Here is a 27,661-nt window from a genome sequence, read left to right as displayed (position 1 = left end):
CTCTGGGAAAAGGGAATTTCTTGAAACGTAACAGTACACTGCTTGGCTGTCTTGGTTCAGTTCTTCTAGAAGCTTTCTGCCAGAATTCAAGCAGCTCTGATTCCATGTTCTGCCTTCTGAGCTGCCCAGATCTCCTTAGTTTGCCCAGAAGCATCACCGCCATGAGGTACAGGTGAGGTGTAGAGGGTGTGAGAGGGGCTTCGTCAGTGAGTGTGCTGGGGGACCAGCTAGATAAGCGGCTGATGATAGACCCCTGTGAGGATGGATTTGGATCTGAAGATGGGAAAGGGGCTTTGTGGCTATGGAGACATCATACGATCAAATTAAAACGTGGGATATTCTAAGTGGAGACTACCAATTTCCGAAAGCAGGTCACTTACCCTCACTACATATAGTCTCCATATCTCTGTTTATGGTGGCTAAATAATCCACTACCTTGTTCCTCTCCTGAACTGTCCACTGAGGACGTTCCTTACTGGGTAACCTCTTCTTGAGGCAGTAAAGTACCTTATGATGTATCTGTGAGCTCTATCAGGAAGCCATGGCTCTGCCTTCTTATCTACCCGGCATTTCATGCCCAGTCTTGGTCCAGGACCATAACCTAGAATGTGTTTGTGTGGAGTGTGTATCAGACAAACAGATAATGAAGGACACTCCAAGGAAAGCCAGGATTACACACTTTAGAGGAAATAGACTGGAGGAGGAATGGGGAGAAACCAATCACCTCTGCACACATCACACCTCTGCTCACTTCTTATTTACCTGCTTGGTAAGTAAGTTACCTCTCCCCCACTGAACTGCCAAGGCCAGAGAGGGCATCGTGACTGTCTGATGGCTGGTTCACCATTCTCCTACGAAAGAGGAATGTTGTGTCTAGGCTGCCTTAAGAGTGGAGAAAGGGTCTGGCCCTCTCTCCAGAGACTGTGCATCAGCTAGTGCCCCTGTGTGGCCCCTTGTGGAGCCTCTGCCCAGCTTTCCCAGCCCTGACTCTGCAAAGGTGCTGGTTCACAGGGAACTGCTCCCCTCTACTGGACAAAGTGAGATCTACTTTACACAAGTGAACAAATCTTCAGTTAAAGTAGGAAGAGTCCAGAAGGCAGGTAGGGTCTGGTCTCTTCGTTGTTCATACTAGGGCTGAGACTATTGAGGACAGAGACATTATTTAAGGTTTCAGGGAAGTTGGAGGAGGGCTGGAGAGATGACTCAGAGGTTAAGAGCACTTCTAGAAGTCCCAAGTTCGATTCCTGTAACTACATAGTGGCTCATAACCATCTTTAATGGGGATCTGATGACCTCTTCTGGTGTGTCTGAAGACAGTGACGGGGTACTCATATACATAAAATGAATAGATAAAATTTTTTTTAAAAAAGAAAGGAAGAGAGAGAGACAGAGAAAGAGACAGACACACACACACACACACACACACACACACACATACACACACACACAGAGAGAGAGAGAGAGAGAGAGAGAGAGAGAGAGAGAGAGAGAGAGATTGAGATTTGTAAGAATCTGGGGCTAGACTAGAAATGTAACACTGGTGCCTCAACACCAAGGTCCTGGTAGCATCCCTTAGGATTTTTCAGTGTGATCCCTTAGGATTTTTCAGTGTGGCAGGCTTAGGAGCCCAGACCTGGGTGCCCAAGAAGGCAGCACCTATGTAAGCCTGCAGGACAGACTGGGGAAGGAAAAGGCACAAAGGTTCTGGCCACCCAACTCCAAGTGGAGACCTTCTGGTCCAGGTGAATATTTGAATCAGGACCATCAATCAGTTCATCCTCAGAGTAAAACTATCCCCAAGACTAACTATATGAGACATTCCTCCCTGCCTACCCCAAACTCCCAGGGAGCCAAGTTATCTCTACACATCCTTCCTTCCCCTGTGTCCCACATACAGTTTTTGTAGCTCTTACCATCCTCACCACACGTGGCTACGGGGTGTACTGTAGAGAGTCACCAGACTGCTCCAGTGATAGCCCCTGACCCAGTCAAGGCTATCCGCTCATGCCAACAGTTCACAGAGCTCATTGCAAATAGGAGAGAAGCATGCTTGGTTCCACATCGTTCCAGTAACCCATGCTCTGGCATCTGTAACACATGGTCTTGCACTGATTTGATGGCTCCTTCCTCAGCACTGGCCACTCCGTGCCCTGGTCTATAGGCTGCCACTTTCCATTAGTTTGGGTTCCATCAGTAAACCTTGTGTCAGCCAAAAGTCATGACCTTTCCGTCAGTCCCCACAGTTCAATAGGTGCCTCTTTGAGGGGGAGGCAACTGAACTATTTCTGCAGTGAAGGAAAGCACAGATCCCCTTGCTACCATATCTGGTCATGAAGGAATTCAGATAGGTTCTAGTTCCACGATAATACCTTTCCTTCCATGGCTAAGCCTGCAGAGGACCCTGCCTTTGAACAGGTCCAGTCCACCATTGTAAGGGATATTGTGTGCTTATGACCATAGACTGGTTGCCAATGACTGAGTATAAACTTCTCCTTGTGTCTGAGTTAGGGTTTTACTGCTGTGAACAGACACAAGGCCAAGGCAACTCTTTAAAAGGACAGCATTTAATTGCGGCTGGTTTATAGTTTCAGAGATTTAATCCATTATCATTAAGGTAGGAAGCATCGCAGCATGCAGGCAGGAATGGTGCTGGGGGAACTGAGAGTTCTAAATCTTGTTTCCTACTTGACTAGGAGGAGGGTCTCAAAGCCCACCCCCTCAGTGACACACTTCCTCCAACAAGGCCACACCTCCTAATAGTGCCACTCCCTAGGCCAAGCATATTCAGACCACAATACCATGTCTTGTAAAATGTCCAGATTTGTTTCTCAAAGAGAAAATATTTATTCTCCCTATATGGAAAGCATTTGCAATAGAAGCCAACAGGCAAATGCTGTTGGACTCCTTTTTGCTATATTGAGAGTCCCCAGTTGCCAATTCACCAAAAACTTTAATACTCATAGTTATGGTATTATCTGGTTCAATATTGGTCGGGATTGCATTCATGAAGATGAATTTACTTGCAGTGTCAAAAGCTGTTCTTTGTTCCTGTCCCCACTAGAAATCAGGTGCCTTTCTAGTAACCCTGCAGAGTTTTTATAATAATTTATAATATGGTGTGTGATTTCTCCCAGTTAGAAGCTGAATCTGAGTTTATCCCAGGGTAGTGGGATTAAAAGCATGCACCACCTCCATCTTCTTCACTATAACTCTAGTATTCAGAAAACGCCTAATTTATAGAGATCTACCGGTCTCTTCTTGGATTAAAGGGATGGGCTACCATCACCCTGCTCAAGTATTTTATCTTAGGTCCAAGTCACTTCAACTTTTAAAGATTTAGAAAGCAAGTTTGAACTGTGGTAACCCTTTGAATTTACTCAAAACATTTATTTTCTGCACATTATTAATGTTTATATTTTATAAAATCGAATTAAATACATTCCTTCCACAAACACGAAATGGAAATCAATGCTTCTATCAAATACCGAGCCAAATCCTAGTTTTCAGAATTCAGCAACTGTTCATGCTTGAAGGCCAGTCCCACCAGCCTACGTGCTCAGATAGTTCATGATCCTTTGAGTAGCTGAAACAGGACTTTCTGAATACTTCACAAACGTTTTCACATAAAACCCTTTACCAAGCTCGGCCTTTTCCATTGCTAAATCAGAGTTTTCACTTGTAAAAAGAGATGTTTCATCCCTGAGCCTTCCTCTTCTTCTCCAAAGTCTGATAAATTCTGTAAGGAAAAACGCTGAGCCCAGCACCTACCAAGCGCCCATTACGTAGACAATAGACATCCGCTGGTACCAGATCATGGCCTAGTCAGGATGCACAGCTACAAAGGAGAACCCCAGGGTTCGAGAGGAGGAACCCTTCCAGGTGTCCACAGCGACCACCAATCTACTTAAAACATTTAAAACCATGGGTTTTTAATGCCAAACAATAAAAATACTCTTTTTTATTAAAAAAAAAAACTCAAAAGATGATGTCCAAGATGGTGTGGGCCATGTGGCAATCTATATGCTGTTGGGGTCTAGGAATTGCCACACAACCCGTATGTACACTAATCTCAGTTAAGCAAGAATAGTTTATTAAATACACACCATAATACTGAATGTCCAGGACTACAAGAAGGAAAAACCTAATTATGGCACCAGTCTGTCCTCAGGCAGGTTTTTAAATAGGAAAAACCAGGTTCAAAAGTTCAAAGGCAAGCAGTGAAGTGGTACAATGTTTTTGGCTAACTAGACAAAGTATCATGAGCGAAACTTTAGCTCAGGATTGGTCCTGTGTGAGGTAAGAGTGGTAGACAGATGGTGAACAGGGGAATTTCATACCATTGAGATAACAGGGTACAGGTGATTCAACCATAGTTTTTTTGGCTAATTGGTAACATTCTCTAGTATCAGCTATGGGTAATTATTTCTGGGAAGTAGAGTCTGAGAACCTGAACTTAATTTCACTTTATGAGCAGAATGAAAACAGAATACAAAATGGCCAAAGTTATGTTAAAAGGAGTGACCTCAACACCTCTAACATTCTAAGAATGAATTAAAACACTAGTTTTAGAAAACCCATTTTTAACTTCATTCCAGTAAGCAAGTGTGCCTTTGGCAAAGTCTTACTCAAAAATAACATTTTTCTTAGAAGCAGTCTTTACTTGATGGTTTATTCCTCAGATTGGAGGAAGGTTAACTTGTGTTTTCCTTTGCTGTAACAAATCACATCACCATAAATTCATGACAACATTATCTACATATGGCTTTAATTTTCTTCTTTGTCCTTCTGCCCTACACATTCGACCTATCTAGTACTTTGTACCTGAGATAAAGTTCCAATCCTTAGAAGCTGAGTATTTCCACTTGGAGAGACCAATCTGATTTTGGTGAAATAACTGTTACATTTGCTCTTGTGTCTACTAAGGCTTCATTTTAATGTTATTTATTTGTATATTTAGCTTTGGTCTGATCATTTTAGTAGTTAGCCAAAATACTTTTATTCTGGTCTCTTGTGAATTCTTTATCTATTGAAGCCATTCTATCCTTGCTTATATCCAGAGCACTACTGTTTTTAATGACAGGCATTAAATCTTTTAATTGCTATGCAGATGAGTTTTTCTTACACCGACAGGGAAAAATTGAGTTTAATTTGATATTGGGGCATGCAGGAGGCCCCTTAGGGTGTTTCCCAATGGCAAATAGTTACTTTGTGCATTCCTTGTTGATATTCATTCATTAGGTCAATTCTGGCCTTTGTCACAGCTTCTGCATACTTGAGAAGACTGTGGCCTTCTTTTTGGATTATCTCTAGGGAAAAAATTCTTTCTAGGAATGCTTTGCCTACAATCCCTTTTCAAAATTCTGGTTTACCACAACTAAAACATCTGCCATTTTGAATTTTCTTAATACTTTTAGAAATTGCTTCTCCTACCAGAGTAGCATCATAAACTGAGATTCAATATAAGCTATATTTCTAATCCATTCATCTATTGGTGCTGATCTTGCCTTTAAAGGTCTAATCACCCTTTTGCATTCTGAATTAGTATTTTCATAAGCCAACAGTTCTATGAGTATTTTTCTGACTTCTGAATCTGATAATATTCTATTTGCAGTTGAAGTCAATCTTTGCAAAAAAAAAAAATTAGCAAAGGCTACTTTTGGTCCTTCACATTCCTCAAGTGGGGTACAGCAGGTTCTTATCTAAATTCCTCTGTCTGAGTATTTTTCTTATTTTCATTTATAAGTCTTTCTAGGGTTTGTATCTTATTGATTCACTTTTCATATTTTTCTCTTTTCATTATCTCTAAAGCTTCCCCCACCCTGTAATCAAGTACAGAAAGCCACTATGGCTAGTAAGGATAAATCACAAAATACCAAAATTGATAATAATCATAATCAGTAGTAAGCCAACTTCATAAGTCATTTAGCCTTTAATTTTCTGCTTCTATTTCTCAAGCCATCTAAAGTAGCACTATACGAGATCCTAGCACCTTCTATTTCAGAATTTCCCATCCTTAACTCTCTTCCTGAGGATTTCCCAGAAGCCTTACCAAACCAGATGGTTTCCTCAGTTTGTCCGAGGCTAGCCTGATTTTTCTGACCATGTGGTCATGCCATGAGTTGGAACACCAAATGTTGTTTTTAACAAAATCTCAAACATTAGATTTCAGGGTCCAGGAGTTGCTGAACACATCGCTAACAAGAACACCAATCTCAGTCAGACAGGGATGGGTTTGTTGAACACACATATACAGACTGTTTGACGGGGGGGGGGGGCAATAGCTGAAAGCTGCAGGGCGGACATTTCTCAGGGCCATCTTATAAAGACTAAAACTGCAAAACCCACGAGCTCATATGCAGGTGCAGGAAGTGCTGCCTGGTGGTCAGCCCTGACTCAAGCCATTTTAGACAGAATAGTTCATATTGACCCTTAATTTGATGGGTCCTATGTGAAGCTTATAGTTGTAGAATTTGTTAAGATAAACAAACTGCATAACATACAGAATAGAACAGGATATGTGATCAGTATGACCCTTCTCTGAGTCACATTATTTTTCTGCATCAATGACTGGCAGGCATGTTACAGCAACAATATGAAACATCTGGTGGGCATGAAGGAAAATGACCACAGCTATGCCAGGAGAGCAGGCTTCAACACTAAATTTTACCAATAAAGACTCAGGAGACAAATGCCGGGGGTTAAAGTCCGATAAGAGAAGCAGAAAAGGCCTCAGCTGACAATGTCCCAAAAGAAAAAAGGAATTCTCCTTCTCCACACTGTCTCACAAAACCTTTCAAATTGGATGTCCCTCCCTTCCACTTCCTGTGCATCTCTCTATCCGTTCTCCTGACTTCCTCTTACTCTATTTTTTTTTTCCTGTGTTCACTCCCTGTCAACCAGTTGCTTGCTCTGAGCCTTGGTCTATGGTTGACTTGATTTAAGCCCATTTACAATAAACAGATAGCTCTTGGATTAAAGATATGTGCAGAGCTGAGCCATACCACAACTAGAAACAGTTTTATTTTCCCAGTAAATAACACAATTCTGGGATTCACACTGTAATCAAATATCCTGCAACTGTAGTGTGGTACTGATTGGTTAAACTTGTCATCTTGCTGTCTCGGCCTCACGGGTGTTGGGATTACAGGTGTGTGCCATCAAAACATAAGCACCCGAGAGCTTAGGTGCCTGGGAGAGGTGTGCGGTAAGTACTGGAAAGGACTTCCTTTCAGACAAATCCATTCTCAAGGCAGCACCGGGATTCTGGAGAACCAGGGCCTAAAGAGCAGATGTCAATGAAGAAAGTGAAGGACACTCTGTGGTTTGGACATGATGTGTACCCCTAAAAAGGCCCATGTGGTGAAAGCCTAGTGCCTTATAAAAGCAGTGTTGAGGAATGCTTTTGGTACTGGAGTGTCCCAACCTCACCTGTAGGAAGCGGTTGGTGCCAATAGATGGCGCCAGCTTCCTGCCTATTATTCAGCCTTCAAAAACCTTTCCCCTCATGTTGCTTTGAAACCACATACGTCATAGCCCACTCTCGGGGCACACTAATGAGCTACTGGAGCAACACAGGTAGCAACACAAGTCTCTTAGGCATATATAAGCAGTGCATTTCTCTCCCACGGGGGAGATCGCCTGTTCAGAGAAGACCCCTGCTAAGGAAAGATCCCACCAGAGAAGCCCCACGTGGAGAAGTCTCCTGTACAGGAGATGCCCTGCACAGAGAAGTCCCACGTGGAGAAGTCCCCTGCTCAGGAGTAGTCCCCTGCTCAAGAGGAGATCCCCTGCTCAGAGTATTGTACAATAAAGGTTGTTCGCAGAAGAATCCTGTTGTTGCACGCCTATTCCTGCCGGCGGGACGTGGGGCGCGCGACACTCACCAATGAGTTAACCCGTCTACATTTGGTGATATCAGTGGGTAGGCACTGGCTGGAGGATGTAGCTAACCAGGGCATGTCTTTGAAGGATGCTATCTTTTCCTTTCTCCTCTTCTCTAAGTCTTTGGTTCCTGACTGGAATGAGGATGAACAGCCTTCTGCTTCACAGACTCGTGACACCAGGATGCTCAACCTTACTTCAGACCCAGGTAATCGTGGATCGACACCTCAGAAGCCATGAGATAAAAGGAACCCTCCTTCCTTCATACAATCTTTCCTCGATGTTTGCCACAGTGACAAAGCCTTTGAATGAGACTGGAACACCAGGGCTTCTCCCACCACCATGGTATGACAGAGGGAGAATGTCAGCAAGATGGGAGGGACTGACCACCCACTGTTGCCATCTGCTTCCCAGGTACCATCTGAGATATGAATATCAGTATGCCAGCTACCTTGGAGGTGTATAGGGTGACTGATGGTCAGCAGTCCCCTTTGCAGTTGACTTGGTCAATAGCTGGTGATCCTTTTTTGAGATAGACAATAAAAGCCTCCCAGCCCCAGACAATGCTGGGTACTTTCTGCCATAGGAAAAAATCCTGTTTTACAACAAGTCTGAAGCCAGAGGAAAGAAATATGATATACCTGAAGACATGACAAGAAAATGGGAGGAGAAGCTACCCTTCCCCAACTAGATCCCACATAAATACCCCCACTCCATGAAGTTGCTTACAGATCGTCACTGCTAAGCCAGCTGCTTTCTGAGTTAGAACTCAGAACTTCGTTTTCTTTCCCTTTCCCTTTTCTGAACACTAACCCAGATCTTCACCCTGTTTGCCTTTCTCATAAAGGAAGCCTGCCCATGTAGCTGCTAGAAGTCCTCCATTGCTGAGCTCCCGCTTTTGACCTCTAACTCTGAAAGTAAAACTTCTTTTCTTTTCCCATCTCTTTCCTCCTGGCAGCTGACTGTCCTGTTGTTTTTCTCTTCATGCTGCAGTAAAACTGCCCTTGAGTTTCTTCCTGGTTCCTTTCCTAAATCCTTTCATTTCAAGACTGAAGAGAGCCTGAAAGAGGGACGTTATTCTTTGGTAACAATGGAAGTTTTAAGTGCAGCTCTTTAATAAAAGAGACAGTGTGTGTGTGTGTGTGTGTGTGTGTGTGTGTGTGTGTGTGTGTGTGTGTGTTCACAATGTTATTTTTAGAGTCAAATGGACTACATCTAAGTTAATCTCAGGGTGGAACCTGGCCTGAGAGATGTTTCAGGTGGCTGATGATCACCAGTGATCACTCCTTCTGGTGTCACTGGGTTTTTTCCTGTGACAACCTCACTGAGAGGTTTCCGATTTTTTAATGGCTTTTGCCATGGCATCTGAGTCATGACAGCTTTCTATTTTGTTTTTTGTTTTTTCACTGTTGTCTTTCCATGTCCCCTTCTTGTCTTTAGCTTGTTTTCTTCCTTTTCCCAGTCAGAGCCCTTTTCGTTTTCCAAGTATTTGCATTCCACTGTCCTCTCTATAGGAAACAGATGAAGTCCTGAGCTAGTGAAATTCTAAGCAAATGTGTATTGTTTCACATGAGCTGGCCATGTCAAGGACTGAGGCCCCAGACCCTCGGGAAACTAGCAAAGCTCCTAGAGTCGGGCTCAGAGGGATGGCCAAGCCTTCTTCTGGTGCAGTGTGAATGTTGGCAGTGTGGAGGAATATGGGTGTTTATGAAGGAGTGATCAGTGTGTGCCAAAACTCCTAATTACAGCTTCCTCCTCCCAGATACTTATGGCCTGAGACCATTCACCTACAGAGACCTCCTCCCAAAATGAGCTAACTCTTCCCTCTCTGCTGAACATAATAAACATGCTGGGGTTCCAGATTGCTGCATAGTTGGTGCCACTCTACCAGACTGTGCACAACATGCCTGGTCCAAGTCTGTAGTCATTCCCTTACCACCCCACTCAGGTTTCTGGGACCAAGCCGCACAGGATGAGATCCACTTCCCTTAAGATCTCCTCCTTTGCTATCATGAGCCCTTTTCTAGTTTCATGACCTACAGACATATAAACACACACACACACACACACACACACACACACACAAATTGAGACTTCACACATCAGAAAACACTGGACAGTTGTCTGAGTCTGGCTCACTTCACTTAACATAATGACTTCTGATAGTATCTATTCTCCTGTAAGTACAGGTACTTGAGTCATACTTTAGCCACAAAACAGCTGAGGACTGACTTGCTTTTAATTTGGTGGATATGGAGGCCATATTGTGATCATTGTCAGTGCCCCATGAATTCCAGACCCTTTAAACTAGAGGCAAAGGAGAGTGGAGTTCAGCATCTCCACTTTGAGGCCATTGCACGTGCCCAGTGGAGGTAGCTGAGACACAAGTTGCTGGTCTGAACTCTGACACTCTCTCTGGTTCAGAATAGGAAGTATTTTAACTACTCTGGCTTCAACCAAATGCTGACACTGCCCAAGAAGCCTGTTGCCCTTCAATCCCCTCCCTCAGAAGCAGCTCATGTTTCTCTGGGTACTTCTTCCCCCTAGGACTGCTCCAGAAAGCTACTCCTCTGTCCTGGATAAACCCAATTTTATGGAGCTCTTGGTTTTTCTACTCCATATCAGCTCCCACTATCTTCCAACCTCCAGGTCTCTGTTATTGGAATTAAATGATCTGCCTAGTACTCAAAGACTATTCAGGAGTTGGCAGGGATTCATTCAAGGGTTTAGATGATCAACTAATTTTAGATGATAGAGGTGAAACCAATGACTTGATTAAACTGATCCTTTACCATTGAAGCTAGTGAGCAGGTTAAGATGTTCCTAGCATCACTGAAGCTTGTGAGCGGCTCAGTTTTCTCCTATCATGACTGAAGCTGGCAAATGGGTTAAGGTACTTATGGTTTGAATAGGCATGGCACCTATAGACTCACTGTTGTTTTTATAGAATGTCAGGAAAAAGATGATATCCAGGTTTCGGCACCAAAGTTAGGAAAAGGATGAAGAGAGTGGGGGAGGGGATATGGCAGCGAGGCCTGGAGGCAAGGGAGATGCCTCTAGGGGATCTATGTTGGGAATCCCTTCCCCCTGAGGAACCAGCCACACGACAGTATAATATAGGATAGCTTATTTAGGTCATGGGGGAGTTAAGAGAATAGTAAAGGCAGAGAGAGAGAGACAGAGAAAAGAGGAATAAAGAAGTAGAAGAGTAGTGGCCAGCCATGAGCACGTGGAGGGAGAGGGGGGAAGGGAAGGGGAAGAGAAGGGGTAATGGGGGGGGGACAAGGAAGCAAGAGAGAGAAGAGAACAAGAGGAGGGACTAAGCAGCCTCTTTTATAGTGTCAGGTCACTGGGGCGGATCATACCTAGCTATTGTCAGGAAACCGAGGGGTGGGGTATACCTGGCAACAGCCTGGTAACTGATGGGTGGGGTTTACAGAACCTCAACAGATGGCACCACCCACAATGGGCTGGGCCTTCCCCTCTTGATCACTAGTTGAGAAAATGCCTTTACAGATGGATCTCATGATGGCATTTCCTCAAGGGAGGCTCCTTTCTCTTTGTTAGCTCCAGCTTGTGTTAAGTTGACACAGAACCAGCCAATACAACTAGTAAGCACATTGTGCCTGGTTCTTAATCCTAAAAACCAGCACTGAAGATTTTTGGGAGTTGAGAACTTGTGCTCTCTCACTGGAGTTTGGCTTTCTGAAAGAGGGCCTTGGGCTAGCTTCATTGCCTTCTAGGCTGTCCATTGTGTAAAAAAAGAGCTAACCAATAACAATAGCACAAGGACAATAGGAAGATGTACTTCATTTGGCCCACCATCCGGCTGACTGGCTATGAAGTGTCCACAAATTTGGGAGCATCCGACCTATACAATATCTCCTAAATCAGCTTTTCTGCAAGAACTTTGAGGGAAGAGTTCCTTTGGCTTCTTCACGAGCTGGTTTCCCAAGTAAAGTCACCTTCCCTTGCCTCCATACCTTGTCTTTCAAATTAACTGTCACACCCTGAGAAGAACCGCAACCCAGATTCCTATTAACAGTCTGAGGAACATTGGAGCTTGAGGAATTTTTTTTTTTTTTTTTTTTTGTTTGTTTCTTAAAGACGGGGGCTCACTGTGTATCTTAGGCTGGTCTTGAACTCACGATTCTCCTGCCTTTCCTTCCCAAGCGCTGGGATTACAGATGCGCATCACCATGCCCCGCTTTATACAAACTCTAGATCCCTATTTCATGACTTTATACGTACTCTTCTAAGCAGTGGGCTAAGGAAGAAACAGAAGTGTGTGTGTTCCAGTGGGGCGATTCGAGCGTCTGGGACAATGGAGAAGTCTATGATCTGAAGGTGCTGTGGCACCTTCGTTAGGTCTTCACGCTCAGAAGCCATGTCCCTCTGTGCATTTGTCTTGAGTGTCCTCACACGTTCTGGAGCAAGCAGATGCCCTTCCGGGTTCTGTGCCGAATCTGCGGTTGCGGACGCGGCGGCTGCGCGCGCCTGCGGGAAGTGCGGCTGCGCGCGCCTGCGGCCTGGCTGCGCTATTTCATCATGCACCGGGCGGGCCGCGCGCCGCTTCCGTAGCCGCCCTGCGCACCGCCTAGGCGGCGTGCTCATGCCCTGTCTGCTCCCCACGCTGCTCAGAGCCACCCGCGCCGCGCTGCCGCTACTGTCGCCGCCCCGAGTGGTCGCAGCGCCCGCGTCTCAGCGGCTCCTCAGCGCTCCCGCGCAGCCCGCCGCCTCCCGGAGCAGCATGGACAGCACCGAGGAGCTGCTGGCCCCACTGCGGCTAGCCGTGCGCCAGCAGGTACCGAGCCTCGCCCGCATCCGCGCGCGGCTCCCCCCACCCGAGCTTTCCCTGTCCACGCGCTGCGTCGGCACCCGTGATACTTGGGCCTCGTGCCCTCCCTGCATACCCGGAATCCAGCCGTAGGCTTCGCCTTCCTCTTTGAGCAGCCCGGTGGTTCTGCAGCAAGCTGATGCCGCGCGCTTCTTTTCTTTAGTCTTGGGGATGCTTTGAGAAGCGTCCCCTTCTCTTCATCTTGATTCTGTATTAAGCCTCAGCATTGGCTTAAAAGATGTGGTCGAAAGGTGTCGAACCCCCTACTCGCCAATCCTGATGCGAATTTATGATCCCCTTCTTGTCATCTTTCTGCCTTCTGAAGAGGGTGTCTGGAACTAAAATTGTAGATGGACTGACTAAGCCACCCAGTGAAGTCATCCATTCTTAGGGTGGAACACCTGAAAATGTCATTTTGAGGAAGGGAAGGGAGATTTCTTAGCTGGAGAATCTAGGGATATAATACAGACCTCCTTTTTACTGTAGCCCTGAGTGGTGGTGATCAGACTTAAGAGAGGGAAAGGAGAAAAGTATTTCGGATGAAAGAGCCAGAGCTTTCAGTAGGGCCCGGCATCCGTGACCTACTATACGTAAACACCAGTCGGGTTGTTCCTGCTCTGGCGCCTGATGCAATCGTTTGTCTAGCTAAGGACGGTGGAATCCTGTTTTAGGGATAATTCAATGGCGCTAAGCTGCTGCAGCTTCGAGGAATTCTGCCACTTTGCTCTAGTTTGAGCCCGATTCAGTTAATAGGCTTTCATTTTGAATTTCACCGTGGGCTTCATTTTTTTTTTTTAAATTGTATGTTCTGTACATTCAGTCTTCCATCCACCTTCCAGTCCCCACGTAAAATTAAGTATGATAATTTTGGTTTTGTGTTGTAACTTAAAATCTCCTTTATTTAGTACAATACATCTAATTTTGGGGGAGAAAAGCACACACTGCAAACCCCTCCCTCTGCCACGTTAGCTTGGAACTGCAGTACATAGTATCCATCTGTAGTAAGACTGGATCTAGTTAACTCCAGGACGCATGGATTGTGAAGAGCTTTCTTGTACTACTTGTGTGACATTTGTGTCCTTTGATAAGTTGTTTGTTTTGGCTTGTTCTTTTGTTTTTGTGTGTTTGTTTGATAGTTTTTTTTAATTTTGGGATATTTTATGAATAATTGAATTAATTTATATAAGTTAGTTTGTATTTTTCTAATATTCCAGAAGTACATATACATTGATTAATTGCCTGGAGATTTTGAGTCATACTGAGTCCAGTGTCACTGGAGTTTAAAGATCATCTAGTTAATTTTTTTCTTCTTGGACATGTATAGGAAAATGGAGTACAGTCTGTCCAATTCACAAATTTTCGTTGTGAAGCTTGTGCAGCTGAAGACTTGAGTTTCATTTGGAAGTTATTAAAGGATTGTTCTTAACAGTGGCATGTATTTTGGATGGTGTTACCAGTAGTTGTTACCCCAAATAAAATTCAAGCTTTCACAAAACTAAAACTTTGGAAAACTAGTTTCTGTTAAGTCTGAGCTTGACAGGTTCACAGTGCTTCAAGAGGTTTTTTTTTTTTTTTTTTTTGTTTTTTTTTGTTTTGTTTTTTGTTTTTTTTTTTTTATGAGATGAGTAGTGATATTAGCAAAGAATTTTTTTTTAATTTTTTTTGTGATTAACAGGACTTTTATTGGTAGTAAACTAGAGCAACTAATCAGAATAATACATATGTAGTTTTCAGTACACACAATAAAAGTTAAAGAAATTCAACACCTGTATAAAGCATAAGAGAAGAGAGAGAGAAATCATCCAGCTTAAGAGATACAGGGTAGAGGTCCTCTCCATCTTTGATCACACTTGTCTCTGTACCCAATAGAACTTACTGCACTTAATAAGACATACAGACATTTTAGTACTGAGTGTATTAAAAGAATTAAACACATTTTCTAAAAAATCTTTCAATGACAAGGTAGTACCCTTTAGCTAACTAAAGCTAAAGGGTGGGACATGGGAAAAGGGAATTAACTAGGATTTGTAACCATTTTTAATAATTTCTTATTTTCCAAACACTGCTTTTATAACAGATGTGTTTTACACTTGCACAATATTAATTACTTTATTATACATGGAAGCCTGTGGTAGGCTGATTACACAATGAGACTGCAAACAACCAGTGGTACTTTCCTGACGTTCATAAGACTTAAGAGTTCATAAGACTAAACATCACAAGTTTTTTTTTTAAATAAGTATATTTGATAAATGAGACTCCAAATGACCAAGACACAGTGTGATGAAAACAGGCATTAGTAAAAAAATTTTTCAGAGTCCTAAAACATATTCCTGGGTTTTTATAACCCAGTATAAAAAAGTTCAGTGCTGTGGTTTCTGAGTTAGAAATAACTTCTGTTTTGATTTGAGATAGGTCCTACTTTGTGGCCTCAAACTTGAGATCCTTTCCTCAGAGACAGGGCTTTTTGCATCCCAAGCTGTCCTCAAACGAAGCATGTAGTGGAGGATGACCGTGAACTTGCACCTCCAGAGGGGCTGAGATTGAACTCTGAGCTCTTTGCATGCTAGGCAAGCATACACCATGGCGCTGTCTCCAGTCCTTTGAAATTACTTGACTAATATTTTTATATACTTTATTTATTTTTTGTGTGTACACATGCATACCACACACTCATTTGGAGTTCAAAAGACAATCTTAAGGATATCATTTTTCTTTTTTTTAATGCTACTGTATGTGGAAGTTTTGCAGGAATATGTTCTCTCCTTCCACCGTGGTGTCTCAGGGAATCAAACTTAAGCTGTCAAGCTTGTCAGCCTGTGTCTTACTGGCTGAGCCATCTCACTGGGCCTTTTGAAATCGCTTGTAAGAAACTACCGCTGCCAGAAATTCTTTGATCAAAGAATTTGCACACTTGCCTGAAAAAACTTAGAACTCCAATGTGTATGATTTCTTTAAGGCTTGACCCCAAAAGTATTTTGAAATACTTATGGTATATATACCATACATGATAATATATAACATATATGGTAATCTGTCTGATAAATTAGAAGTTAAGAGATTAGCAAATCGTCATAAAGCTTTATTTTACTTTAGAGAATAACTATTTACAGAATGATCATGTTATAGTGGGTTTTTCCATCTTGTTTTGCAATACAGATATTCCTCTACCCACAATGCAGCTTGGTAAACTCTTTGTGTATTGTAGATAGTGTAAGTTGAAACTGCCTGATAACAACACCTAACTTACCTAAGAACAGCCGATGGTTGTGGAGTGTCTGTTTACCCTTCTGACCATTCCGACTGGGCGCTCCAGCTGCCGGCCTCACAGGAGTATTCTGTACATCTGAGGTCTCGGAAACAGTAGAAGCTCAAAATTTAAAGCACGGTTTCACGGAGCTGAAAATGTGTAAGTTAAAGCTTAAGTCAGGACCTGGCTGTTGAGCAATAGCTCACAGAAAAGCTCTTATTCTCGGTGACTTGATGGTTAAAGAGGAGCCTAAGGATGGAGCGATGGCTCAGTCAGTAGTGAGCTTGCTATGCAGTCACGAGAATCTGAGTTCGACCTTCGGCATCCACGTCTGTATAATTACAGAGCTAGAAAGGTGCACAGATGGTTCCAGGAACCCTGCTCCTGAGGATACCCAGGGGGGCCCTGAGTCCACAAGAAGTTGTGTCTTAGGTTTGCAGTGCTGTCTTCACATCCCCCTTCCCCCACTCTGTCCACTGTACTCTGTCTGACATTCACCGCCACCCTTGCTTGGTAACCCAAGGGTGCACAATCAGAAACAAAAACTAGGCATGGCGGGCCACACCTTTAATGCCAGCACCGGGGCAGGTGGATCTCTGGTCCACAGAACAAGTTCCAGGACAGCCGAGGCTACACGTGGACCCTTTATTAGGTGTGTGTGTGGGGGGCGGGGGCAGACAACAAACAAACAAACAAACCCAAAACAAAAAAGAAAGGAAGGATTCTGTCTAAACAGTGATTCAGGGTTATATGGTTGCCGTCATGTAGATCTTCATACTTGTTGGTACAGGCAGGATCTTTGGAGGTGACTGACCTGTTCTAGAGGTTATAGGTGCTGGTGGAACAGTTTAATGAGGTTTTGGTGTCACTCTCTGGACTTAAGGGTGTGGGTGTGGCTTGAAGCTCCAACAGAGTAGTTGAAGTGGAATTTTTTTTTAAAGGCTAAGGTAGAAAGAACTTAAGTAATTGTTAGTCTAAGAGTTGCTAAGTAGGCCTTTTTTTTTTTTTTTTTTAAATACCCCTGCCCTCCCCTATGTGTGTATGTGTGTTTTAAGGATTAAACTGGTAGCAGTATAGCCTTGTCATTCAGAATGCAGTCTTGGAAGCTACATTTCCAAAGTTGAGATTGTGACTTTGCTTTCATTGCTGGTGACTTTAGGCAAGTGATTATCTAGCCTTCAGTAGCCGAACATTTTTATCTATTGTACAGAAACAATATTGTTTTAAACCTGACAATGAGTTCATGTTGAGTGTTGCACTTCCTGCCCCTAGCACACAGTACACTCTAAGTGCATCCGTGTGGACAGCCCACCAGTGGAACACAGGTTCCTAAGCTACTGCAGGCCTGGAGCTTATGTGTTTTCTTAGATTCTTAGTCTGATAGCATTGTGAACCCTTGCATGAAAATTAATGTCTTATAAATTTGAGAAGGTGACAGAAAGACCTTATAAAATTTTTCTTCTTGGCTCTGTCACTAATGGGTGGGGGACCCTGAAACCTGCTTCTTAGTTGTGGGGAAACAGCATGAGGAGCCTTGGGTGTTTCTTGGCTTTGATTTTCTGAATCAAGAGTGACTTAAACTTCTTGCTTAACCTACAAAGGGCAAATGAAAAGTTTATGAAGTTCTTTTAGTAGTTACAAAACATTTGGGAATCTAAGATGGACTCATTAACCTTAGCAAGAACCTGCTAGCCACACATGTGAAGCCAGGTCCTCTCTAGCAGTGGGGAAATGGTTTCCTTGGGCTGCTGATAGGACTTGAGTGTCTCCCAAAAAAACGTCAGTAAGAATGAAGTTAGCCGTTTCACCCATGCCACACTGAGCATTCGTGTGTGTGTGTGTGTGTGTGTGTGTGTGTGTTGTAAGCTTCCACCTGGGGACAGGGCTTCTGGTTTAGCTCTTGATTATTAAGTCAGGCCAGTTTCATCCGCTGTACACACAGAAGCCCCCAGATGAGGTTGGGTGCTGAAGAAAAATAGTTAGCTAGTAGGAATCCTTGAGTCTAAGGCATCTCTATGATTCTTTTGGTTTAAAAACAGATCACTATAAATTGAGAATTTAATTACTCTATATTACTCAGAATAAATGTGACTTTTCTTTGCTGGCCTGGAAAGACGGTGACCTCAACAGTAGGAAACCTCACCCTCACAGAACTCTTATGTGAAGGCCAGCCATTGAATACCCATGCCTTAAAAGACCAAAAGTGACTTGGGATGGTGCACTTTAAGTTCTTCCTACTCATTTACCTATGGTATGGCTTGCCAGTGCCTGGTGAGAAATTCCAGGAGGAAATGTATGGGATCCCATACTTAGCACACCGGGGAGATTTTAAAGAGGACTCACCTAGTTGCTTCCTCTTGCCACCTCTTCTGAACAAAGGCTTAAACAGGCTTCATTTCCTCATCAGAAAGCACATGAGATGGGTGTTCTAACTGGAGGTAGAGTCCTCCAAAGAGTAGAGAGTGGATCAGTAGCTAGTACTGAGTGCTGGGGGCTTGGCGTGCTAGGCTCATGGTATCAGCCAGTAGACACCTGAGTGTTATAATGGCCGTGTCTGAAGGCCTTTCTGGACATGCGTCTAAGTAAGTTAAACAAGCCAGAACATCCACTTTTAGATCACAGGTATTCTGAGGCAGATGAGATGAAGTTAGAGGGTCCCTGGAACATTGGTGTAGCTGGAGACAGAATAGAAGCTGAGTGTGACAGAGGGGGGAGAGGCTGATAGCATGGCTCTCCACAATGTCAAACGATGCCTCCTTTTTACATCAAGTATGCCAAAATTCCTTATTGTTCTAGGGAAACTTAGACAGAATGTCATTAGTTATGTAATCTGCTTAAGGTAGGGTTTCTGTGTAGATCGTAGAACTTGAAGCGCTGCTGAGCACCACTGTACTGGCTGGTTTTGTGTCAACTTGACACAAGCTGGAGTTAGCACAGAGAAAGGATCCTCCCTTGAGGAAATGCCTCCATGAGATCCATCTGTAAGGTATTTTCTCTATTAGTGATCAAGGGGGAGGGCCCAGCCCATTGTGGGTGGAGCCATCCCTGGGCTGGTGGTCCTGGGTTCTATAAGAAAACAAGCTGAGCAAGCCAGGAGAAACAAACCAGTACCATCCCCCCCATGACCTCTGCATCAGCTCCTGTATCCTGACCTGCTTCAGTTCCAGTCCTGACTTCCTCTGGTGATGAACAGCAGCAATATGGAAGTATAAGCTGAGTAAACCCTTCCCTCCACAACTTGCTTTTTGGTCATGATGTTTATGTAGGAATAGAAACCCTGACTAAGACAACCACCATGCCCAGCTCAACTAAATAAAAAGTGTGTGTACAAATAGAACTATATGAAGAAATAGAAAAGGAATTAATTAATACAAGTACTGTGTATTTCAGCGTGTAAATTCTGTGTCTGCTCCTGGGAGCTGTAATGAAGTAGATGATTAAGCCAATGCCCAGATTTACCCTGCTGCAGTTGCTGTACATGTGCATTGGTAAAGGCATAATGTGTTGGTCGCTTAGATACCAGCAGCTTTGCCATTGGTAATGCTTTGTATTTTCTAAATGTTGAACAACTTTCTCAGCCAACGAATACTTTATAAAAATTACCCACAACATAAGGTATAGTCTTAATGTCACATTTTACTGTGCTCACTCTTGGAAAATGTGCTAGGAGGTTCTGAGGGACAGACAGCTGGTGTTCAGTTCTGGTGTGTGTTGTTGGTTCTTATTTTGTTTATACTTCCTGACTGGGATGTTTTAGAGAACATTGGTTCTGGAAGAGACTGTCCTGAATGAAAGGAGGACTGGGGACTTGGAAAGAGATGACAGCCAGAGGAGAATGTGCTCAGGATCCCTCCAGGGCCTAGCATCTCAGGAGGGAAGAAAGTTAAGAAAATATGGCTGCCATCTCATCCCTGTGGACAAGCTTCTACCCGAGAGAGCTTTGGTGGCAGCCCGGTTGGAGTGCTTGGAAATATGGTAGGCAGTGGCTAAGCTCAGAGAAACACAGTGGTAGGAAGATGGATACTGAGCACAAAGTCGAGACAATTACTAAGCTAAGGATGGCTTGTGTTCAGAAAGTAAAGATTAAACATGAGAATAGCATAAGTTCAGGTTATTTGAGAGCAGTTTCATGTTAGTGTTAGATGGTTTGAGATGGGACAAGCTGACATCTAGTGTGAGGGGAGAGGTTGGATAGGGAAGGGAAATCGGCCAGGTGTTGGAGCTAAAGAAGCATAGCATGATGTTTCCTGAGAGGTGGAGAAAACCGTTCAGTGTGAGACAGATTTGCTTTGAAGCACTGTGGCCACAGCCAGAACATCGCTGCCAGCCATTCTGCACAGACACTGTGGGGTGCTGTTGCAATACTTGGTGTTCTGTAACAGCCCAGTATGCAGAGCTTTACTATACTCAGGAGTCCAGAGACACTTTCAGTTTGTTCCAGGTTTCACAGTTTAGCTGGTAGAAATGAAAGCAGAGTCTTTAACCCCAGACTCTTTTACTGTGGTTTGTCTGGGTGTGGCATCTTATGTACGTATGTTGGGATTTTCTTGTGCTGATTTGTTAACTGGTGACATTTTATAGTCAACCATCTTCCCAAATTTTGCCTCTTAAAAAGTCTATTTCTAGGTGAGCTCTGTTCTCGCCCCAGAAACTCACCATATGAACACACTTATTTCTATTCTTCTGGACTGTGCTTGCTGTGGACAAAGCCTTTAGTCATTCATACTTCTTGTAGACTTTTACAGAATAAACATGTAAAGTTGTTATTTGTGTACAGATACGTTTTAAATACATGTTTGAAAATAGAGTTCTAGTGTTTCCTGATTTCTGAAACCAATCCTGATTGTAGCTTGTTTGTTGTCCAGGGAGACTTTGTACGGAAGTTAAAAGAAGATAAGGCCCCACAAGTGGATGTGGACAGAGCAGTAGCTGAGCTCAAGGCCCGAAAGAGGGTTCTGGAAGCAAAGGTAAGTCCCAGGATTCTAAGACAGAAACATCAGTAGGTGTAGGCTTGTTCCTCTTTGATCTCTGCAGGTAGGAAAGATCTTGAAAGCTTTCTGAACAAGTGCCATGTGGTCACTGTTTTTTGCTCTTTCCAGAGCAGCTCAAGGCTGTGTAGCTTAGTGGTGGAGCATTGGCCTAACACATTAGGTCCTGGGTTTGACTCCTAGTACTTCAAGAACGAAGTGGAGCTTGCAATGACACTTTTCTTCTGAAGCTTCCCCACTACTTGAACCCACATTTCACTGTCCCCCAAATCCTAGTCATAATGAAATATGTGAATTTCCCAGAAGACACTGTGCTTGCTCCTCTTTAAGAATTCGCCTGGGTTTAGATTTAATAGTTTTATTATAATCTGTCTTATATCTAATCCCAGACTTTTTCAAGTTGTAAACCAACTATCATTAAATTTAAATAATCTGAGAGGTCAGTTTGTTTTGTTTTGGATTGGGGGAGGGCTGTTTGTGTCAGTGCATGTGTGCCAGAGGTCCCTGTCGGTTTCCTTCTTGCTATCCCTTTTATTTTTTGAGACAAGTGTCTCTCTGACTCTGGAGTTCATCAGTTTGGCAAGACTAGCTAGCCAGTGAGCTTCTGGGATCCTCTGACTCTATCTATCATAGCACCACACTGCTTTTACATGGGTGTTGGGGTACTGCTGAATTCAGGCCTCTGTATTAGTCAACAAGCACTTACCTGTCTTCTGAGCCTTGAATCTGAGTTATATATATGTCACTAACGTTAAAAACTGAGATCTTGCTTAAATTGTTCCACAACATTTGCATTTGAGGAAGTATAGTAGGCCTGTCTGTCTTTTGTTTTCTTGACATCAAGACTTACTGTAGCTTAAACTCCTTCTGGTTCAATAACTCAATTCTGGGATTGTAGATGTGGGCCACCATGCAGTTTCTCCAATCCTTAGTAATCATAGTCTTTGCTATACAAGTAGAAGTGTCTGCGGTATTCAGCTTCCCATTGCTGTGAGTGGCACACCTGAGAGGAATCCAAGGCTTATTTGGCTAGGGTGTTGGGTTATTGTCTGTATTCAGCCTGTTTGCTCAGCCCTGTGGTGCAAATGGCATGGGAAGGAGCACTGTTGCCTCGAGAGAGTGAGAGCATCTCTGTTTCCACCACTTCCAGCCACACTGTCAACGGAGAGCAAGTGAGCCTTCAACAGTGAGCTACTAGGTACTTTAAGATCCAAACTATAACAGCTTCTTTTCTGTTGCCCGAAGTGTTTGTGGAGCCTGAAGCCTCCACTTCAGCTCCTCAGCATCTTATCTCTCGGCATTTTATACTAGATCCTACCAAACTCAGATGTGTTGGAGCTCCACTTAGCTGTCCACTCACTCTCTTCTTGCTTCCTCTTCTAGGAGCTGGCATTGCAGCCCAAAGATGACATCGTAGATAGAGCCAAAATGGAGGATACTTTGAAGAGGAGATTTTTCTACGATCAGGCTTTTGCTATTTATGGAGGTAGGGGATGAGTGAAGCCACAGTGATGTGTCTTACCATGTGTCTGAGTTAGGGTTTCATTGTTGTGAAGAGACAACTCTTTTCCCTGGGGCTGGCTTACAGTTTCAGAATTTCAGTCCATTATCATCATGGTGGGAAGCATGGCAGCATCCAGGTAGACGTGGTACTAGAAAAGATGAGTTCTACATCATGATCTGAAGGCAGTCAGGAGACTGTCTTCTTCAGGCAGCTAGGAGGAAGGTCTCTCTACGCTGAGCAGAGTCTAAGCATAGGAAACCTCAAGCCCACCTCCACACTTTCAATAAAGGCCCATACCTCTTAATATTGCCACTCTGAGCCAAGCATTCAAATGTGCATCTATGGGGGCCAAACTTATCCAAACCACACTATGCTTAGTCAAGAGCTTCCCTTGCTAGCTGATGTTTATTCAGTTGTATCAGATCCCATAAAGGAGAGAAGTCGTGTAGTTTGCATTTTTGTTATTCAAGAGTTGATATTTGGCATAATGCCCACTCTTAGTACTCCCCGGTCTGCTGATTACCCCCCTTCTTTTTAAATTTATTTCTTTGTGTGTGTGTGTGTGTATGTTTTTTTTTTTTTTTTTTTTTTTTTTAATTCTGAGACACAGTTTCTCTGTGTAGCCATGGTTGTCCTGTCCTGGAACTCTGTAGACCAGGCTGGCCTCAAACTCAGAGGTCTGCTTGCTTCTGCCTCCTGAGTGCTGGGATTAAAGGTGGGATTAAAGGTATACATCACTATCAGCCTTTTTTTTTTTTTTTTTTTTTTTTTTTTTTTTTTTTTTTTTTTTTTTTAATGGGTTGTTTCCCATACAATACATCCTGACTACAGTCTCCACCCTCTGCTTCTCCCAGTCCTTCCTTACTTTCCCTTCCACCCACATCCACCCCCTTTCTGTCTTTCCCTGGAAAACTAACAGACATCTAGAGGTTAATAAAGTAAAATGTAATAAGAGAGGAAAACAAACAGATTGGAATGGAATGAAACAAACAAGGAAAAGAGCCCAAGAAATGGATATAGACACAGATATACTCACACTCAGGAATCCCATAAGAACACAAAACTGGAAGCCATAATACGTGTACAGAAGGCCCGTAGGGTGGAAAGAAAGAAGGAAAACCGAATTAAAGACAAAGCCGTGGGATGACATTGTGGGACAAGGAACCTCCAAAGAGACCTTTGAGCTCTTTTTCTGTTGGCATCTACTACTGGGCATGTGTCTCGCTCTTTGGAGTAGTTTGTTTTCCCAGGGAGACTCCCTTGGAAAGAACTGAATTTCTGGAATGGGGACATGTGTCTGCTTCTTTCTGGTACAGACCCTTGCAGGCCCTGTGCATGCGCCTCAGTCTCTGAGTCCATATAGATGTTGCTTCTGCTGTGTTTAAAAGGCCTGGATTTCTTGGTCCTTTTCCCTCTCCTCTGGTCTGACACTCTTTCTGCCTCTTTTCAGGGTCCCCTGAGCCCTGAGGGGAGGGAAAAGGCTGAGTGTGTCAGGGTCTCTCACTCCATCTGTGAATTCTTGGAGCCTCTTTTCTCTAAAGGGCTAGTGATTACAGGCTCAGACATTAGCATTCGATGTGGCTGTGTATATATTGGTACATTCTTCTTAAGGCCTGCTAGTGCCTTTGGTGTGTAGAGCACTATTGTAGTTGTGATACATGGCTGCCCATCCTCACAGACCACTGTCATACCTGGGCCTTGGCTTATTCTCTGTGGACAGTGGTCAGGGAAGGTGTTCTTTCCACAGGAAGATGACACACGTTTTTCCTGAGTGCTATAGGAAGGGCCTACTGGTAAACAGATCCTCAAAGTAACCAGCCTATAATACATTGTCACTGTGTCTTGCCTGGATTTGCTAAGCACATCTTTGAATGTTTTACCTCGGGAGGTTTCAATCACAGCCTAAGTTCCCAGAGTAAATCAAAGTGCAGTGCTGACCCTCTGTCATTGTTCCCTGCTGTGGGGCTGCTTCTCCACATACATTGCAGTCTGCCTTTCATCCTGCCTGCATCAGTGGCTTCACTTAGTGTAAGTGGGGCCACCCCGCCATGAAATTACAACACAGTTCATGAGTGGAGGGAGCTTGTAGGTTTCCCTTGGACAGCCAGCTCTAAGTAGTATTCTTTGGTGGAGAGGGCTTGCACTGTGGACAACAAATGTGTGTCATAGTAACAGGGAAAGCCCATGTTTGCTTCTCTTCCTCACAGGTGTCAGTGGTTTGTATGACTTTGGGCCGGTGGGATGTGCTTTGAAGAACAATATTATCCAGACCTGGAGGCAGCACTTTATCCAAGAAGAGCAGATCCTGGAAATCGACTGCACCATGCTCACACCTGAGCCAGTTTTAAAGTGAGGTTCTGCTTTGATGGGAGAGGTCCTTTAAAAGTTAATAGTCAACTTTTTGATTACAAAAACTATCTGTGCTCATTTAGAAAATTAGTGAAAAACAAACAAAAGCAACGTATACCTGCTGCTCACAGGCCATGTTAAAGTTGCTGTTTGTCTTCTCGTTCTTCTGTATGTTCTGGTATATCTGAACATGACCAACACATGCATCTTTTTTCATGTAATGTAAGTGAGCATTACTTAGGGAGTTAAATCTGTCATCAGCATTTTTGGAGCCATTGGGATGGTTGTGCAGTTAAACTATTTGTGCTAAAGCTGATAACCTCAGTTTAATTCATTGGCACCACATGGTATAGAATGTGAACAGACACCTGCAGCTTGCCCTCTGACCTTCACACACACCCACATACAGACTTACAGTGGATGGATAATTTTAATTTTAAAAAGCATCTTCTTGGTGACAGCATAGTGTTCTGTTTTATGAATGTGACATCGTTTAGTGCAATATCATAGGGATTTAAAGTATTTCTGAATCTGTTTGGATAGCTACACATGTGGCTACACCGTTGGTTATCCCATGGTGTAAATTGCTAGTGTAATAGGCATCTCACCCATGCATGTATCAAAGTTTCAGTGCAGAGGTGTACATTCAAGATTATTGCAAGTAGGGTAGGGTTTCTGGAACCATGCAAGAATAATTCTTACCCCTTTGTGTCTTATCCTTATTACTATTTAAGCTGTCTGGGAAGGGGGCAGTTTTTATTATTAGTTTCTTTGAGATGCTCTTAATAATCACAGCCAATTAAGATGAGAGGTGTCGCTATTGATGAGTCTGTAAGGTCTGGATAAATTAATTGAGCTATCTGTCCCACTTACAGTAAGTAACTAAAGACTAATGTCAGTATAGGTGAGGATCTAATTAGCTATGATTCTTAGCTCATCAAGTTCCTGTTGACTTTGGCCTTTGCTAAACTTGAATTATCCTGAAATGTCATATAACCTTAGGACAGTTTGTAAATGTATATAATCTAGCCAATCTCTTCCCATTGGAGAGAAGTACTTAAGAGGGGATGAGAGAGGAGTTTTCTCAGGGCATGTGTCTCTGTTTGCCATATTTTGTCACTCTAGCTGTAGTTTTCAGCTTGGTATGCATGGATCTAAACTCCTGGTAAACATACTTGTAGGCATACTTTTTTTGCAGCCTACTTTTAATAAGGGTTCAACCTCTCCTCTAGCCCACCAGTCCACAGAGGTGGGGGAAGTAGATCTGTTCAGAAGTAGTTCTGTGGGGGTGAGCTTGGTCTTTGGCAGCAGTTCAGTCCTGTAACAAGCTGCTGCAGACCAGCCCTCTCGGCAGGCAGACAACAGGCACGAACCAACAGCTTTGGTCCAGTCCTTTCAGCAGGTGGTATAGTTCAATCCCGAAGAAACCGCCGGGCTCGCCAACCGGCCTGAAATAAGGCTGCAGAAGCTGAAAGCTGCTGCAGGAACCTCAGAACAGGTCTTGGGCTCTCTGGATGTTGGAGTTATCACAAGTTGATCGACAACTCTATGTAAGGCAAACCAATCCTTGCCTGTCATTAGCAGAGAATATTGAGGCAGAGCAAACCGATCCAAGGCTCAGTGCTCACCCCCCACTGTCTTGGGGTCATATTTACACTCCTTCATCAACTGTCCTTTCACATGTGTGCTCCGGCAAAACATCATTTGATGTAACTAACTTTCAAAGAAACTAGAAGTTTCCATAGGGGGTCCCTTCTAAAATGGTATCCTGTGTTCACTTGTGGGTTCACCTGTTCACTTAGGACCTCTGGCCATGTAGACAAGTTTGCTGACTTCATGGTGAAGGACGTGAAGAACGGAGAGTGCTTCCGAGCAGATCACCTGTTGAAAGGTATTCATCTGCATCTTTCTGGTGCTCAATCAAAACAAGGTGGAACTTATTTCTCAAGTTTTCCATTGCTTTTTAAAAATTGGCTTGTAGTTTTAACAATTCAGATTAAACATACATTTTAAGATTATGTTATAGAGTCACCTACAGATTAGTTATAATCAGAGAATAATTTTTTTAATCAGCAAGTGATCAAGACATTATTATGGGCTGGGACTGTAACTCAGTGGTAGACCGCTTAGCATGTTTAGGGTCCTGAGTTCCATCATCAGCAAAAGAGAAAACCTAGGTAACATCAAGACCACCCTCCAAAACTGTCAGCGAACAAACACTAGAACACGAGCTTCATCTTTTGTAATTGCCCAGCACTGGACTCAGAGTGTGCCCTCCTTTTCCCTGCTGGAAACTGTTGCTTACCAGCACTGTTCTTCCAGCTCACTTACAGAAACTGATGTCGGATAAGAAGTGCTCTGCTGAGAAGAAATCTGAGATGGAGAGTGTCTTGGCCCAGGTGAGAGGTTGGGAGACACATCAGAACAACCTGTGTCTGTCAGCAGTTCTGCCTAAGCAGAACACATTTACTTACAGTGTCTCTTACACAGGGTCAGTCATTAGGTCCCACGAAGCATACCTTAAGTTTTTTTCTGTGGCTGAAGTCAAACAGTTGTATTCTTAACTTCTTCTCTTCCTGTATTTTTTAGTCAAAGTCTCTCTCTAGCCCAAAGTAGTCTAGACCTCACGATGTAGCCCAAGCTGGCCTCCAACTTGAAGTTGAGGCCTCCTGCCTCAGCCTTTCAGTAGTTGGGATTACAAGCATTGAGCTGTCATGCCTAGCTCTAAAACCCATTTCTTTCCATTGCTCTTTTAAAAACTGCTTAGAGAGCTTTGTAACATTTGCTGGTTTGTTTTGCCTTTGTCACGTTTATTAACTCACCCTGTGAGGGAAGGGGTAGGTCCTGCAAGT

At 43.5% G+C, this 27,661-nt stretch overlaps 1 protein-coding gene across 1 annotated transcript in view; it reads left to right on the top strand.

The window, feature by feature from the left end:
• The first annotated feature begins 12,428 nt into the window (after positions 1-12,428).
• The window catches only part of GARS1 (glycyl-tRNA synthetase 1), a 39,349-nt gene continuing 24,116 nt past the window's right edge, over positions 12,429-27,661 (top strand). Inside the window, exons 1-6 of the mRNA XM_080932047.1 lie at positions 12,429-12,685; positions 20,834-20,935; positions 22,340-22,442; positions 24,668-24,809; positions 26,612-26,700; positions 27,132-27,208. Coding sequence (XP_080788173.1) covers positions 12,494-12,685; positions 20,834-20,935; positions 22,340-22,442; positions 24,668-24,809; positions 26,612-26,700; positions 27,132-27,208 — 705 coding nt within the window. The 5' untranslated portion in view covers positions 12,429-12,493. The remainder of the gene's footprint in view (positions 12,686-20,833; positions 20,936-22,339; positions 22,443-24,667; positions 24,810-26,611; positions 26,701-27,131; positions 27,209-27,661) is intronic.

This window comes from Micromys minutus (assembly GCF_963924665.1).
Source record: "Micromys minutus genome assembly, chromosome: 18".
Taxonomy (NCBI): Eukaryota; Metazoa; Chordata; class Mammalia; order Rodentia; family Muridae; genus Micromys; species Micromys minutus.
The sequence above is the reverse complement of the archived record's forward strand: the minus strand, read 5'-3'. Positions and strand labels throughout refer to the sequence as shown.